This window comes from Stenella coeruleoalba (genome assembly GCF_951394435.1).
Source record: "Stenella coeruleoalba genome assembly, chromosome: 17".
Lineage (NCBI taxonomy): Eukaryota > Metazoa > Chordata > Mammalia > Artiodactyla > Delphinidae > Stenella > Stenella coeruleoalba.
The window spans coordinates 6,777,735-6,793,392 of record NC_137163.1 but is presented as its reverse complement, the minus strand read 5'-3'; the positions used below and the strand labels follow the sequence as shown (position 1 = coordinate 6,793,392).

At 50.6% G+C, this 15,658-nt stretch overlaps 1 protein-coding gene across 7 annotated transcripts in view; it reads right to left on the bottom strand.

Annotated features, from left to right (window-relative positions):
• ZFAT (zinc finger and AT-hook domain containing) overlaps window positions 1–15,658 on the bottom strand; it is a 376,612-nt gene that overhangs the window by 205,148 nt on the left and 155,806 nt on the right. For all 7 annotated transcript variants that reach the window (XR_013824727.1, XM_079902395.1, XM_079902396.1 and 4 more), the window contains one exon: window positions 15,203–15,333. Coding sequence is in view for 6 of the 7 variants with exons in the window: in XM_079902395.1 (XP_079758521.1) it covers window positions 15,203–15,333 (131 nt within the window). In the remaining variant the exon portion in view is untranslated. The remainder of the gene's footprint in view (window positions 1–15,202; window positions 15,334–15,658) is intronic.

The following is a 15,658-nucleotide window of genomic DNA, read 5'->3' as shown; positions in this document are numbered from 1 at the left end:
ATGCTCAGCATCACTAATTATGAGAGAAACAGAAATGAAAACTACAATGAGGTATCACCTCACACCAGTTAGAATGGGCATCATCAGAACATCTACAAACAACAAATGCTGGAGAGGGTGTGGAGAAAAGGGAACCCTCTTGCACTGCTGGTGGGAATGTAAACTGATACAGCCACTATGGAGAACAGTATGGAGGTTCCTTAAAAAACTAAAAATAGAATTACCATATGATCCAGCAATCCCACTACGAGGCATCTATCCAGAGAAAACCATAATTCAGAAAGACACATGCACCCCAATGTTCACTGCAGCACTATTTACAATAGCCAGGTCATGGAAGCAACCTAAATGCCCATCGACAGACGAATGGATAAAGAAGATGTGGTACATATATACAATGGAATATTACTCAGCCATAAAAAGGAACAGAATTGGGTCATTTGTAGAGACGTGGATGGACCTAGAGACTGTCATACAGAGTGAAGTAAGTCAGAAAGGGAAAAACAAATATCTATATTAACGCATAGATGTGAAATCTAGAAAAATGGTATAGATGAACTGGTTTGCAGGGCAGAAATTGAGACACAGATGTAGACAACAAACGCATGGACACCTTTGGGGGAAAACAGCAGGGGGGTGGGGGTGGGGGGGTGATGAACTAGGAGGCTGGGAATGACATGTATACACTGATGTGTATAAAATGGATGACTAATAAGAACCTGCTGTATAAAAAAATTAAATTAAATTAAATTTTAAAAAAAAAAGAACACTGCAGTCAGTCCTTTCATGTGAAATATTCCGCTATTTGTGTTGAAGCTCTGGAGCCTTACTTTTTACAGCAGTTAGGGTTTCACTCACTGCTCTAATTACAACCAAACCAGAGGTTCCTCTAGCATTCTCAAAAGGGGACTGCAGACCCATTTCACAAGGTTAATAAGCAAGCACATTTACTGTCACAACCTTAGGTCAGGTGTGGCGTTGCATACGTCAGAAACAAAGGGAAATGGTAAATACTATCCTGAATTTATAAACGAATGTGGTTTATAAAAAAGCATCATAAATTCCCAACTCTAAAACTGTACACATATATATGGTACCCAAAAAAGGGGTAAATATTATGTGCGAGAAACTTGTGGAAATACAAAATATATTCATAGGCAGGAAGAAACCATTCCATACATCAATGAAGATTTAAAGCGTTTTTTAAAAAAAGAAAGAATGCACAGGAAGTGAGGAGGGCTGTGATGCATGCCCACGTCAGGCAAGGCATCTTTCGTGAGGAGACGTCATAATGCCTCCCCTCCACCCTAATTCTCTCTTGATTGTAAGGAGAGAGCAGACATTTTCTTTTCTGTAGACCCCATAAACAGTCCAAAGCCCGGGTTGTAAAGACAGCTCACTAAAAACAGTCCCTGCCAGTCCCCACGTGTATGTCCTGGCTCTCAGAGACGCTGCAGGGTCCAGCTGGCTGACACTCGGCCACCCCATGCTGAGGCCCCAGAGTACCCGGGAGCCCCCTGCACAGGGCGGCCTTGTCCATGGGGTCCTGGCCTGCAGGGGACAGACAGGACTCACTCTCTTTGCTGTGACAGAGGGGCCTGGAAACGGGAAGAGAGGTGCCTCCTACTGGCCCCAAGCCCATCATAGGATGAGGATGGAAAGGCTTGCCCGTTGGCCAAACCAACTCGGTAGGCAGCTGAGTTTAGCAGCGAAAAGAGGGTGTGCACAGCTAGGACACCCTGTGTTTCTCAGGAGTCCAAGCACAGGTGAGTGTGATCTCGATAACCACGTGACCAAGGAAAGAACAATCCCTCCTTCTCTTGTAAGTGGTGGTACAATGGGAAGGGCAGCGTGGTCTGTCTCAGCACATGTGAGAATAAGAGATGGTGGGGCGCCCAGGGCCTGGCGCAAGGTGAGTGGTAAGCAGTTTGCGGTGCTCACTGCTAGCGGTGTCATCCCCTCCAGGGGCGGTGTCCCCACCAGCCCCACCTCCCCACTGCCCCTCAGGGTGCACGATTAGTACACCCACTCCCAGACGATGTCCACACAGCACGTGGTTTATAGTAGGCACTCCACACATGCCTGACTTGAATTCTTCTGATGTCTGCCCCAGGAGATCTTTTCAAACCGAGCTCAAACAGAGCATATTCACAGCGACGGGGAAGGAGGCAGGAGGTAGCTTCTGACCGCCTCTGAATATCTTCTGATATTTAGACAGGTCTACTGTGCACGATGCTGCACACTGGTGACCGTTCAGCACACTACATCGCATTCCACTTAGTACCACGCACTGCCTGGGCTCTGCACCCCTGTCAAGCACCTGGCCCAGGGGGCCATGCTTCTCCAAAAGCCTCACCTCTGCCCAGTAGCCCGTGGGCCCAGATGGGCCACTCCCGGGGTCAGGCAGGGCTTCACTGAACTCCCCTGCATGGCAGTTTGCGACCATCTCTCTCTGCACGCGCTCAGGACAAAAGGCCTCCACGCTCTTGCTGCTCACCAGACCCCGCCCCCCCCAACCTGACCGGCAGGTGCTCCATGGAGACGTGGGGTGGTGGACCCCCTCCCTCTGCCACCCCCTCTGTGCTGGGGAGGTACGGGCTTCTCTCCTCAGCTGGTGCAGACTCTTCTCCCCCCGATTTAACAAACTGTTTCCTCTAGCAGTTCCTCTCCCTGTCCTTTTACACAGATGACGGGCAGCCTCCACAAGACCCCATGGGCAAGGATATGGAGCTGGCAGGACGCACCCTGTTCCTCCCTGGACCTCCAAGCCGCTGCCCTCACCCAAGGGAGAAAGGCAGGCTAAATTCCCAGTGATGAAGCACATCCACGTTCTGTTTAAAGAATGTTTATCATAACAAAACATACACCACTTCAATCGCCCCTCAAACCCACCCAAGTAAGTTCATCAGTGGCAAAGTAGGTCTAAGAACAGAACAAGGGGCTGCGATGGTCTTACTCTGAGGCCAACACAGTGTTGACACCCGCCCTGTGCGCTGATGTGAGCAGCCTAAGACCCCGCCCTGAGGCTCTGCGTGGATGCCGCTTCCTGCTCATCAAAGCCACTCGCCCATTTCCCTCCTACTTGTACTTCTCTCTCCGAGTAGGGAGGCCTGCCCACCTCGACCCTCTCTGGCCCTTCTCCCATTGCCTGCTCTCAAGTCTGGTGCCCCTTCTGGCTCAGAGCTCCTCACCCAACTGCCCATTACTGTGGCCAAGCGGTTGCATGATTCCACTCAGCTCCAGCTCTTCCAAATCAGCCTCCTCGAGGGCCTTCTCCAGGGAATGACCCAGAATGTCACGACAACTGCACGTGGTAAGGGGTCAAACTGCCTCCAGCCACAAACACGGCAGTTTACATAATGCAACCACCTGCCTGGACCAAGCAACAGACTCTCCTATGAAGCAGGCAGTGTTTCATCCACCCTGGGACTCCTACTGCTGAGCACAGGGCCTGGACGGCTGCATCAGTACCTGCTTGCTGAGCAGAAGCTTTCAGAAGCAAAGCAGTTATGGCTGAATTCTAGGAGCAACTCGATGAACTCAGACAGGGGTTAAGGAGCTATGTCACTCCTATGACAGGAGCTAAGATTAGACCTAACCAGCGCCAGGCTCCCTGCCAACTGCTTCATTCGCATAATTATGCATAACCCGTACATTAGCCCCATGGGGTAGGTTCTATTATTTTCCCATTTTACAGATGAGAAAACAGACGTTCAAAGAGGAGAAGTGCTTTGTCCCTAGTCATACACTATGAAGTGACAGACGCGGGGTCACACCCAGGCCATCTGGCCCCGAGCTGTGTCCTCCTCCATGCACTGTGACCTGGCCCGGGGCGACCCCCGAAATGGGCTTCTCGGGAGACCCCCGTGCGCTGTTCATCCAGGGAGGGCCCCTGTCTCAGAGGCCTGAGGCTCCCCCGGCGGGGCACCCACAGCAGCTGGAAATCACCAGGCTGCTCAGCTGGGTCCCGACGAGGGCAGCCCCAGCCCACCTGGCTCGGCTTCCCGAGTCTGATGCCCCAGCGGTGCTTCTGAACGCTCGTGAGGCCTTTACAATGTGCCAGGCCCTGAGCTAAGTGCTACAGACCTCCTCCAACTTGCTGGGGAGAAAAGGCGGGTGGATAAACCAGCTAACTAAGATACGGCTGGTGGCAGAGTCTCTGAGAACTGACTCCTGCCCACCATCCCCCATTCTCCCCACGACCTAGACAGACGGGAGGCGAGCTTTGGCTCCCTGACCAGGGCAGCCCCTCTGTAAACATCCTCTTCCTACTTCCCGACTGGGGAAGCAGGGCCACAACTGGACCAGGTGGTCCGGCCTAGAGTCTCAGATCCAGGCCACTGTCCATGACAGGCCCACAGTGGGGATCCCTCTCTGAGCCTCTGCTTTTCCGTGGAAGGGGCAGAGCAGTCTTCTTGCGCTGGACGGCCACGCCTCCACCCACTTCTCTGCTTACTCAGGGGGGTGGACTTGGGGCTCCTGGAGAAGCAGGAAGCCCCCTGAGGCCTCCGGGCTGCAGGTGCACCAGAGCGGCTAGGGCAGGTGCCGCAGGCACGCAGCTGTTAACAACGGGGCGCTTCTCTGCCCACGCGGTCCATGACCATGTTCGCTTTCTATCACCACCTATAAAACTACTAGGCTCAAAACACAAATCCTTCAGCTTCTAATCGCACTGACGCCTGCCCCCAGGTGAGGCAGTGCCCTGCCTTCAAGGGCTCAGGGCACTGGATCAGGCCCCCCTGGCCCATTCCCCGGCTCAACTCCACTGTGCCAGCTCACAACACAGGGCGGTTCTGGAGGACGGGCCCGACAGGACCTGAGAGGGCCGAGCCCTGGACCAGGAGTCAGCCCCGCTGAGGGGAGGAAGGAGCGCCTGGGCCACGGGGCGTGGCCGGCGCAGAGGCCTGGAGGTGGGCACAGAGCAGCCTGGTGGGCCGGTGCAGCCAGAGCGAGGAGATGCCGCGGGAGGCCGGCTGATGCGGGGCTGGGAGGCCAGGGCGAGGTCCTGTCCCAGCTTACCGGAGACTTTCAAGTTACTGGAGCGTTTTCAGGGAGGGATGCCGGGATCTGATTTACATTTTGAAAAGATCGCTCTGTCTGAAAACTGCATCTTAGAGCAGCAGGAGAGATGGCAGGAGCCAGGTGAAGAGGAGGCCTGTGACCAGGGAGGAAGGCTGACAGCTCAGAGCAGAGCCCCTCCGGGGACAGGGACGACGGTGCGATGCAGAGTTTGATTCAGCAAGTCTGAGGGGGAGCCGGACGTTCTGCATTTCTAACCAGCCCCCTGTGCTGATGCTGCCCGCCCGGGGACTGCATTTTCCGTAGTCAGGGCTTGCTGGAGGTGGCAGCCTGGGGCCGGGGTGATTTAAGGTGCATGGTGAAGGGAGCGCCCAGAGCAGGGAGAAAACTTGCTGATGGATCGATGTGGGGCTGAGAGAGGCCGAGGAGGGAAGACAGACCCCCGGCAGCTGGAGTGCAGTACGTGTATTTACTAGATGGGGAAACTGGATGGAGGGGGGGCGGGGAAGAGGTGTGGAGTCCACACCGCAGGACACTAAGAGTCCTGCTTAGGGGAACGCCTCTGGCTAGCATGGAGGCTACTGCCCCGGGGGAGAGAAGGCGCAAGAGCCAGCCTGCGGCAGCACTGCCCTGGGCCAAACCCAAGGAAGGCTGGACCAGAGCCCTTCGGATGGTGACTACAGTTCTGGCTTCTCCGACCAGGGCCATCACAGCCCTGCCTTTGCCCCCAACCTCAAGCAGACTGAGCGATGTCAGCCAGCAAGGGGAAGCTGCAGAGAGGGGAGGAAGCAAATAAAACCCACCTGCCCTGGCCAAGGACGTGGACCAGGAAATGGGCTCCCGAGCAAACAGTAACAAGCACAGCAGTATTAAAACTCAAGTAAAGTGGGATTCTGCAAATTGCACCAACCGAGCTGCAGCTTCTTGGGGCGTAATGGGAAAACTGGGTCATAGAAAAAGGGAAAGAGAAGCAAAGTTCAATAACTGAGATCTTCAGGTCAGCTAAAGATGTTCTATATGAAAAAGAATGTCAGAATGGGATAGGGAAAAAGCCTTTATTCTCTATTTTTTCAGACAATTTCCCATATGGCCACAGATATATCATGGAATGTACTTTCACTTTTAAAATTTCACAAAGAAATGGAATTTTCAGTCACTGCCATGGAGTAAAGGGGCTCAGCAAGTCATAAAAGAGCTATGAAAGGAAGTAGTTTTGAGTATCAGCCATCAGAAATCATATCAGGAACAGAAACCTCTGAATGAAGTTTTATTTAAGACAGAAAAAGAAAAGATTCAAATGGCTAAGGGAGAATTAAAGAAGGCTCACGAAGGACAAGAGCTGGCGTTAAGTGACAGGGGAGAGGAACCCGTCGCCAAGACCCTGCGGGAACTGTCTCGACCTATATGCTGAAGGTCACCACTCAGTCACTGCAGGACAAACGCTCTATAAGGAATGTGAAGTACGCAAATATTTGAAGAGGCTACCTGTGTGTGTAATTAGAAGTTTGATATAATTAAGGCTGGCAGGGCCCCAGGATTGCACCGCAAAGTTCTTTAGGCAGGACTCAAACCTCACTAATCAAAATACGCAGTTGAAAACGGGTTCTCACAGGAAGGGGCAGGATAAGAGGGAAAAACAGAGAAAGGAGTCAGTGAGACTTCCATATTTATATAGCAATCAAAAGGACTGGGAATTAAAAGATAAAAGATGTCTATCTGGATTGCAGGCATCTCTACCACTAACAGAGAATCCAGAATTAGATCATCTGAGGGTCGGGAAGCACGGGGGACGCCTATACCCTCAGCCCTGCAATATGCATCGGATTTGATCACCTACAAAAGACATGTGGCTCCCCTGCACGGGCCTTCCAAAGGCACGAATCCATCATGACTGTAATTACACCACGGAGCCAGTGAGGGTGAAGTGGGCGTGCCATTCCCATCACATGCTGAGGACGGATAGAAAACACTAGCAGTTACGTCCAGAGGACAGAAGCTGCAGTTACTATCCGTTCTTTTAACATTATATATGTATCCTTAATCTTCTGGGAAAGAATCCTTAGATGAACCACAACGATGGCAGAGCCACCATCATGGGAAAGTGGAATAAATAAACGAGACAACTGAAGATGCTGGGGTTTCGTTATGAGGAAAAGAATAAAAATCAGCGATTATAATGTCACAATTATGTGTCACTGCCACACTCACAGGCAAGTGATCTGAGGACAAATGAGGTTCTGAGTGAGAGAGGTGAGCAGAGGGAAAAGAATGGGTGGCTCTCCTGTAACCTCCATGCCTTCAGTAGAGTCAGCGAGAGGTCTGTCTAACAGTAGGAGTCCAACAGAGCCTCTGCAGGAACAAGAAAAAGACATCCCGTTAACTCACCAATTACTGGAGCTTAAAAGGATAACAGAACAGGGAGGCTTCACGCGATCCTGTCTGTGGGCAGGACAAGCGGGGAGATCTCAACTCAGTCCCACTTTAGAGCAATGCGGGCAGCCAATATCTCCTATGATCTTCAAAGGACTACAAGAGTATCCCGCTTGGACGTGATTCTCGTCAGGTCTTTTGCTGTGTAGTTAAATGATCAAATTCACGGAATGGAGTGATTGTTTTTAAACAGTAATGAAAATAGATTTTGCACCCTCCCACGAATCACATTCCAGATCCCCCTCCTCATTCTTTTGCCACAAATCTTATGAGATGTTCAACATCCACCCCCAGAGGGGCAGGAGGCCCATTCCGGGCTCCCCTTCTGGGTGGATCACAGGAGCGAGGCTCCCCCCAAGCCAGAGGCTGCACGTGAGAGGTCCCCTCTGCAGAGTGGCTTCTCCCAACCAGATGCCCCTGTACAGACAGTGTGAAAGAGTTTCCAGGGACCACATTACTCAGGGCCTTCAATGAAAAACAGGACAGGCTGGACCCGAGTTTCCTTGCAAACAGGCAACTGAGGTACGTGGTCAGCCACAGGAGTGGATTGCATTTCCTCGCAAAAATAATGAACCGCAAATAACAAACAGCAATTCCAGTGTTGGCTGCCAACCGACATACGTCTTCCAGTGAGACCTGCTACCGAAAGTGCCTCTCAGACTGGCACTGTGTGCTCAGCCTGTCAGGGAGGCTGGCGAGTTCCTCTCCTCCAGGCTGGCATGTCCTGACCTCACCCTCCAGTGCTAGCCAACGCAGGGGACCTGCCCGAAGGTGACAAAGGGTGCGGGGAAGCAGCCAGGAGAGGTGGGTTGCTTTTGACAAAGCTAGAACTTCTGCTTTGGGGTTTGTTTTTTGTTAATTTTTTTAACCAGAAGTTAAAGCAAGTGGGAAGAAAGGTTGGGATGTTGAACAAGTCGATGGCAGCGTAATTCTGGGCCTGCCAGGCTGAGGGTCTGCGCTGGGGGAGGGGGCAGGGTGCCTGCAGCTCTGGGCGGCCTTAAATGCTCCTTCCTGGTGTTGCGCGCCACTGGCGCACTGGCTGGCAGCTTGGAAGCACCCGGCACCTCAGGGGAAAACAAAAGCAGGAGAGTGGCAATCCCAGGAGACGCCGCAGAGAAGCAGGACTGGGAACAGAGACACAGGCCTGCCGACGGAGAGTCGCACTAATCACAGTCGCTACTGAACACCTTACTCCACGGGAGGAGGACCACTAAGGATGATCTGGTTGCTCTTGAACTGGGGATGAAAGTGGAGCGTTGGTGCTCAGTGGAGGCGCCCTGGGGGTGGCCTCTCCTCAGCCGTGACTCTTTCAAGGACCTGCAAGGTGGCGCTCATTCCTGAACCATGAACGGAAATGTCAACTGCAATTAGAAGTAAGGATATACCAAGGTGTACGTGCTCCCCAGAAACTACCACATCGCCCCGAAATCTGTGACTCAAAATCGTCTCTATGACAACTGAGTATCTCAGTAAACAACAACCTGGATTACCAATAACCCTCTGTTGACAAAGAGTACATACTCTGACATGTACTACATGAACATGTGTGATGGCTAATTTTAATGGGCCAAGGGGTGCCCACGTTATTTAGTCAAACATTACTCTGGGTGTTTCTGGATGAGATTAACATTTAAATGAACAGACTGAGTAAAGGAGACTGTCCTTCCTGATGTGGGTGGGCCTTATCCGATCAGTCGAAGGTCAGAACAGAGCAAAAGGGCTGACTCTCCCTTGAATAAGAGGGAATTCCTCCTGCCCAACTGCTTTTGAGCTGGGCGTTGGTTTTTTTCTTTTTTTCCTGCTGTTCGATTCTAAGGGAAACACCAGCTCTTCCTGCATCTCAAGCCTGCTGGCTTTCAGACTGCGATTCACACCATCAGTTCTCCTAGTTCTCGGGCTTCAGACTCAAAGTAGAACCTGCACCATCGGCTCTTGGGTCTCTAACTTGCTGACTGCAGATCTCGGGACTTGTTGGCTGTCAACCTCCAGAATCAGTGAGCCAGTTCCTTATTTTCTACACACACACGCACACACACACACACGCACACCACTGGTTCTGTTTCTCTGCACGACACTAACACAGTGTGTTTTCTCACGGGGTCTCAGCAGCGTAGGAAGCGTAACCGAGCCACAGAGAAGCAGGCTTGACACGGCGTGAGCTCCTGAACAGCCTCCTCTGGACTAAACCTACAACAGGCGGGCCCTTCTACGCAGGGGACACCCTAGCCTGTTCACACATGGCACACGGACTGAAAGGCCATCGTGTTTTTTAAAAGCAACGCGGATGAATGAATGACCCGAACCACTTCACTTGCTTCACTTGCTCGGATCTTCTCCCAGATAGGCTGCTCCGCACCCCCAGGGGGTGACACCCCACAGTGCACCCAGCTCCGCCATCTACTGTATAGGGGTACCCTCAGCAATAATAAATAGCACTCAAGTTTAACTCAAAAAGACCCTGGATCATCATAACGGTAATCTGTTGAATCAGCCTGACCTTCTTAAAAGGAAGATGCTGTATGATTATAAGGTCTCCTTATTATTCACAGACAAACACCCTGAGTGCAGCTGCTGGCCTGCTGGGTCCAGACCCCAGACACCATGGCCAGCGTCAGCCGTGGTCTCGGAGAGCTACGAGCTGTTCTGCTGAACGCCAACTGGCAGGACTGCTCGGTGCAGACTCACTGCTTGGAAGAACGTGGAGACGGTGATTTGTTAAAAATGCCAACAAGGCTTTCAGGAGGGTCGCACAGGTCAGGAAGCCCATAGGGGAAGGACGTCGGGCTTGGAGAAGCAACAGGAAGACGTGGGCTGCTTGGACTCATCCCTTTTCCACTGGCCTTTGAGCCGGAGGGAGAGAGACCAGGCTGAGGCGCTTCCTGGACCAGGCCTCCTCCCAGCCCTTTGCGCCCCCCGCCCCCCCAGGTGAGGACAGGGCGTGTCATTTAACCTAAGTGGTGACTCATCGCCCCCTCCCCCGCTTCCAGCAGCATCGACGACCAGCTCCTGCTCCCACCTCTGCTGGAGCCCTGCCCCACCCAACTCCCAGCTACCTTGCAAGACTCTATTCGGGCGCGAATCAGCACATCCACGGAGGCCGCCCGGCCCAGCACCTGCCGCCACCCCAGACCCAGAGTCAGGCTGGGCCACCCCCCAGCACCCCGGAGTGCTCTTGGCCAACCTCCCGGAAGCATCCATTACTCTCAGTTGGAACTTCCTGCTTAAGGTCTACATTCTCCAGACCTCTGGACCAGTTCTGCTCATTTTTTTCCATCTCACCTCTACCATACTATCTTACTTACTTAGTTATTATATGTCTGGGGCTTAGCTAGCTCCCTAAATTAGCATGTAAGCTCCTCAACCGTACCATTCATCTGCTCTGTTCACTGCAATATCCCAAGCACCGAGAGCAGCAACCTGGCGGGTGGAAGCAGCTCGGGGGCTGTGTGCTGGATGAAAAAAATAAAGCATTTCCCTCACTAGACTATTTGCCTTTTGAGATCGGGGACCGTCTTAACCCTGTAACCCAGAGTGGCAGGCAGAATAATGCCCCCACCCCAAAGAGTGCATGTCCTAACCTCCGGAACCTGAGAACGGTTCCCTTACGTGGACATTAGCCCATGTGATTGAGTCGATGACCTGGAGATGGGAGAAGATCCTGGATTATCCAGGTGGGTCCAAGGTAGGCACAAGCGTCCTTAAAGGAGGGAGGAGGTTGGTCAGACTTGGAGAGGGCTATGTGACGACAGAGGCAGAGAGAGGTCAGAGCGATGGATGTGGGACGATCCGGGCCTGCCTTTGCTGGCTTTGGAGATGGAAGAAGGGAACCGCAGTGAAGGAATACTGGGTGGCCCCTGGGCCGGAAAAAGCAAGACAGGGGTTCTTCCCAGAAGGAAGGCAGCTGTCGATGCCTTGATGTCAGCCCAGTGAGGCCCATTTCAGACTTCTGACCTCCAGAACTGGAAGATCATCAATTTGTGTTGTTTTAAGCCATTGAGTTTGTGGTGATTTGTTGCAGCCGGGATAGGAAACGGACACCCCCAGGGACTGAACACACTGCAGCTGGGCAGTGAATGTCTGCTAAACGGAGGTCGGGAATTTCCAGTAAAATGTCACTTTCAGTCTCTAAAATAAATTTCAACCCACAAGGACAGCAAAGAGTGATTTAAGCCATGAGCCAACGGTGATGGTGGTGGTTGTTTTCACTGGTCTTTCTTTTCCTTTTGATAACTAATTTTGACTCAGAGATGCTTGTGGTAATATTTCCCCTCTGCTGGTACGTCTTACATTCAAATTCAACCTACTTAGGCAGCTTTATTAATCAAATATAAGTCTCCTCCTCATAAAACCCTAAAGCAAAATTTTTTTAAAGAAAAACAAAAAAAGAAACCAATTTATTTAATGAAAACTGGTCTTAACAAACAAGTAAGTAGCTGCATTCAAAGCTGTCATGTGACTTCTCAGGCCAGGCTGGTGAGGCACATGCAAGGTTTCTTCTTTCTGAACATTTCCAAATGCTCCATCCCCATGAATCTATTTTTAATGCTGACACTTGGGGAAAGAGAGAAGTGATGGGAAATCATTGAGGACTCATTTCTGTGTCCAACTGAAAATTTAAATGGTCTGAATTATGGCCAAATCCTTCCCATGTCTCATTAACAACTAAGAAGAAAACAACCTAAGAAACACCCTCAGCTCTTAGCTTTCCAATCCCCTCAGCCTACCTACCAGGCCTGTTAGTATTTTCAACCCAGAAAATGAGAATCCCTAAAGACTGGAGATTAATAAATAACTTTCAGTTACCACTGATAAACTTTGATATGTGAGATTCTTTTCAATTTACATTAATATATCATGAAAAAATTATAAACAGAGCATATAACTAATTTTTTATATGGGAAAGAAATCTTGAAATTTTTAAACATCCAGAATGGATTCACATACAACCCAGAATTTATTTGTGGCCTTTTGGAAGAGATATAGATAGATAAATATAGATGTAAAATAGGAAACTTTTAAAAGATCTCAAAATATGCTATCCAATAGTAATTTAAAATCATTTTTTCTACAATATATAGTACAAACTTTATGACAATGTGTTCTTGCTATTTCTTCTACAGGATATAATTGGAGAATCAAAACATAAAGCCCACAGCATACTCCATCCTACTTAATAAACATTTACTGAGCTACTACGATGTGTGAGACCTTGAGCTGGAGAAGGACGAAGTCGCCAACATCAAGGGCTCCCCACAGGGTGAAGGGACAACATTACTGCTTCCCAACAGGTGCACCAGGGTCCACATTTGAGTGGCTTAAGGACACTCAATAAACAGATATAATTTCTCTACTGAAAAATCCTAAACCACAGTTTAATGAAAAGAAAAAAAGTTGAAATGGATTCATTTCTCTAATAAAAACAGCTACATTTAAACTGAAATAAGACAACTGAATCCAGAGGGCATCTCTTCACCTAGGAGAGCCTGACACAATGCAATCCCTTTGCCATCGGAGTGGGCGTCTGACGTCTCCCGCCCGTCGGTCCGTTCATCCAATCTCCCATCCATCATTTATCAACAGCCTCGGCGCGCCAGGTGCCGACCAGGTGGACAGGAGAATGACTAGGACACACGTCCTCGGGGACATTTCCAAATGCAGTTACTCAAGACTGTGCTAAACGGTGCCACTCCTCTCAGCCCTGTGTTTCCCAATAAACCACGAGACTGAAGGGTGCCACTGTTTCCTGCCACTGCAAGCACTTTACACCTGTCGACACTGGCTGCGCCAGAGGCTCACCTGCCTTATCCCTTGTCATGCTGTCACTCTAGCGTCTCAGAGCACATCTAAGCTGTACCCTTCACCCGCAACCTCATGTATCACCGCATCGCCTGCGACGTGCAATAAATCACGTCTCTAAGTAACAGCAAATCAATCCACTTCCTAGAAGGAAGATACAAGTCACAATCAGTGGCGCCTCCCTACAATTCTCTAAAGGATTTGGCGTGTACGAAACATCCAAAGTTCTCCTATACCCTTCTTGAAGTGCCGGGTCTAGCTCAGGACTCCACATGCCGTGATGTAAACGAGGAGTTTCAGAAGAAATTTACAAGACAATCTGAAGATTGCAGTCTAATAAATACAAAGAAAAGCTGCAAGAGTGTCTGGCCTAGAGGTGTATGAGTCTGTTCCCAAACAGTGCAGAACACCAGGGCCCTGCAGCCTGAAACATCAAACTCCTACTGTCCTGACTTCTGTCCAGGGTCTCGTTGACAGAAAGCATACTAATGGAGGAGGGTTTCCAGACCACGCGGTCCAAACGTTCATCTAGAGGCGCCAAGTCTTGTCTGTGGATCCAGAAATCCAGAGGTGAACCAGCATATGTACTAATTCCCCCGCGAACTGCTCAGCCTGAATTTCATGCTTTGTGCTGTGGCCCGGGCACACCTGGGGGACGGTCATGGAGACAGCCCTGGGAAGTCCACCGAGTCATCAAAGGCAGGTCGCGGGGGACATGTCACTCAGGGATGCGAGAGCCGAATTAAGAGATTATTAGTTACTTGCCAAGAAAAACTTACCTCTTCCGCTGTTAAGTGCTTCACGCTTCCTTCTTGTTTTTTGTTTTCAGATTCGGAACCAAGTGTACAGCAGAACTGGGATCATTCTAGTAACGCCCACCTCTCCCAGGTCTGTGAGCAGATGTCAGACAGCTGCCCCAGCAGCCCTTCATAAAACAGTCCCCAACACCCCGGCTCCTCGGCCCACGCCCCTCCCCCTTTCTTGTTTTACTTTTTTCCACTGCTCCTGTTCACCATTTGACAGCCTTTCTGTCTTACTTAGCTTTTTCCCAGGAAAGCAACCACTTTGATGGCAAACATCGGTTCTCTCCTGGAACCCCAGCAATGAGAACACTGCGGGCACTTAACTACACGCTTCCTGAGTGAATCACTGAAAGATGGATAACCGTGTAAAACTCTGTGCTCTGCAATTCAACCTCTCCATGAACGTGAAGTTTGATTCTAAACCACACACCCGGGGTCTGCCCTGGTTCTGATGTGCTTTCTGTTGTTTTTGCTTTTTTAAGTATTTGTGTTAAGCCAGCTCAAATCTTGTGTACAGTGAAGCAGGAGAGAGTAGAGAGAGAGGTACAGACAGATACAAAGGATGATCTGATTATCACACACGCCGCATCCTAACAGATGGCAAAGTCTCCCCTGAGGTTAGAAGGAGAGGAAATGAACCAAACAGTATGACAATTAACTAGAGTAACCCTTATTCAAACACTGGCCAGCTTCTTCCTATCAGTCTAGTTCAGTCATCCTGCGCTGATTCCGTCTGATGATGTTTAACACTTAAGAGGCCAGTCCCTCCTGGCCTCCCTGGCTGTCCCCCCAGTGGCCCTGCTCCACAGACTCCGGCCTTAGGGACCGAGGCTGCTTTTGACCATAGATGCGTCCAAATGCATCCATATCACGCTCGTTTCACTCTGGGATGCCTTTCATTGAAAGGAAATGAATCAAGTTTCCAGAACTTTTTGAAATATACTACACCTTTCCCCTACAACACAGCCTCACATATGGCGCTACCGCAGATACAATCCCATGATAATAAGAAGAAACCGCATGAGACTAGACCGATTTCATTCCAAATTCCACCTTAGACAGGTTAAAGCCCTGAAAACCTAAGGGGGCAGGGGAGAGAGAGGGTGTGTGTCAGCACAAGGAGACAGTATTTAACGGGGAGGGCAAGGTCCTACCTGCTTCACGACAGTCACCGTCCCGGGCGCCATGGCAACCACCGAGGCAACGGCAGTGGCGTCGTGGGTCTCGGTGCCCAGCTCGATGATCTGCTGGAGGATGTTTACAGCCGTGGGGTCAAGTCGGTCACCTTGCCAGGAAGAAGCAAACAGGAGACCAGTAAGGCCGTGGGTGGTGAAGGTCACTGAACGCAAAAGCAGCCCTTAGCAGAGGCCATTCTTGCGCGGCGCCTGGTCCAGGGATGCACGGGTTCCCAGTAAGTGCTCATTTTGACCACAGAAATAATGTGCATGGTACTTCACAGCCAACAATGCAGTCTCTATAAGAACATCTCAAAACTCCAAACAACCTGCGAGGGGACGACATTGTGACACTATCATCCCCACTTTATAGATCAGTCACCTCACTGCAAAAAAATGGAAGAGGACTGTCTTAGGCCCTTGGGTCAGTTATGT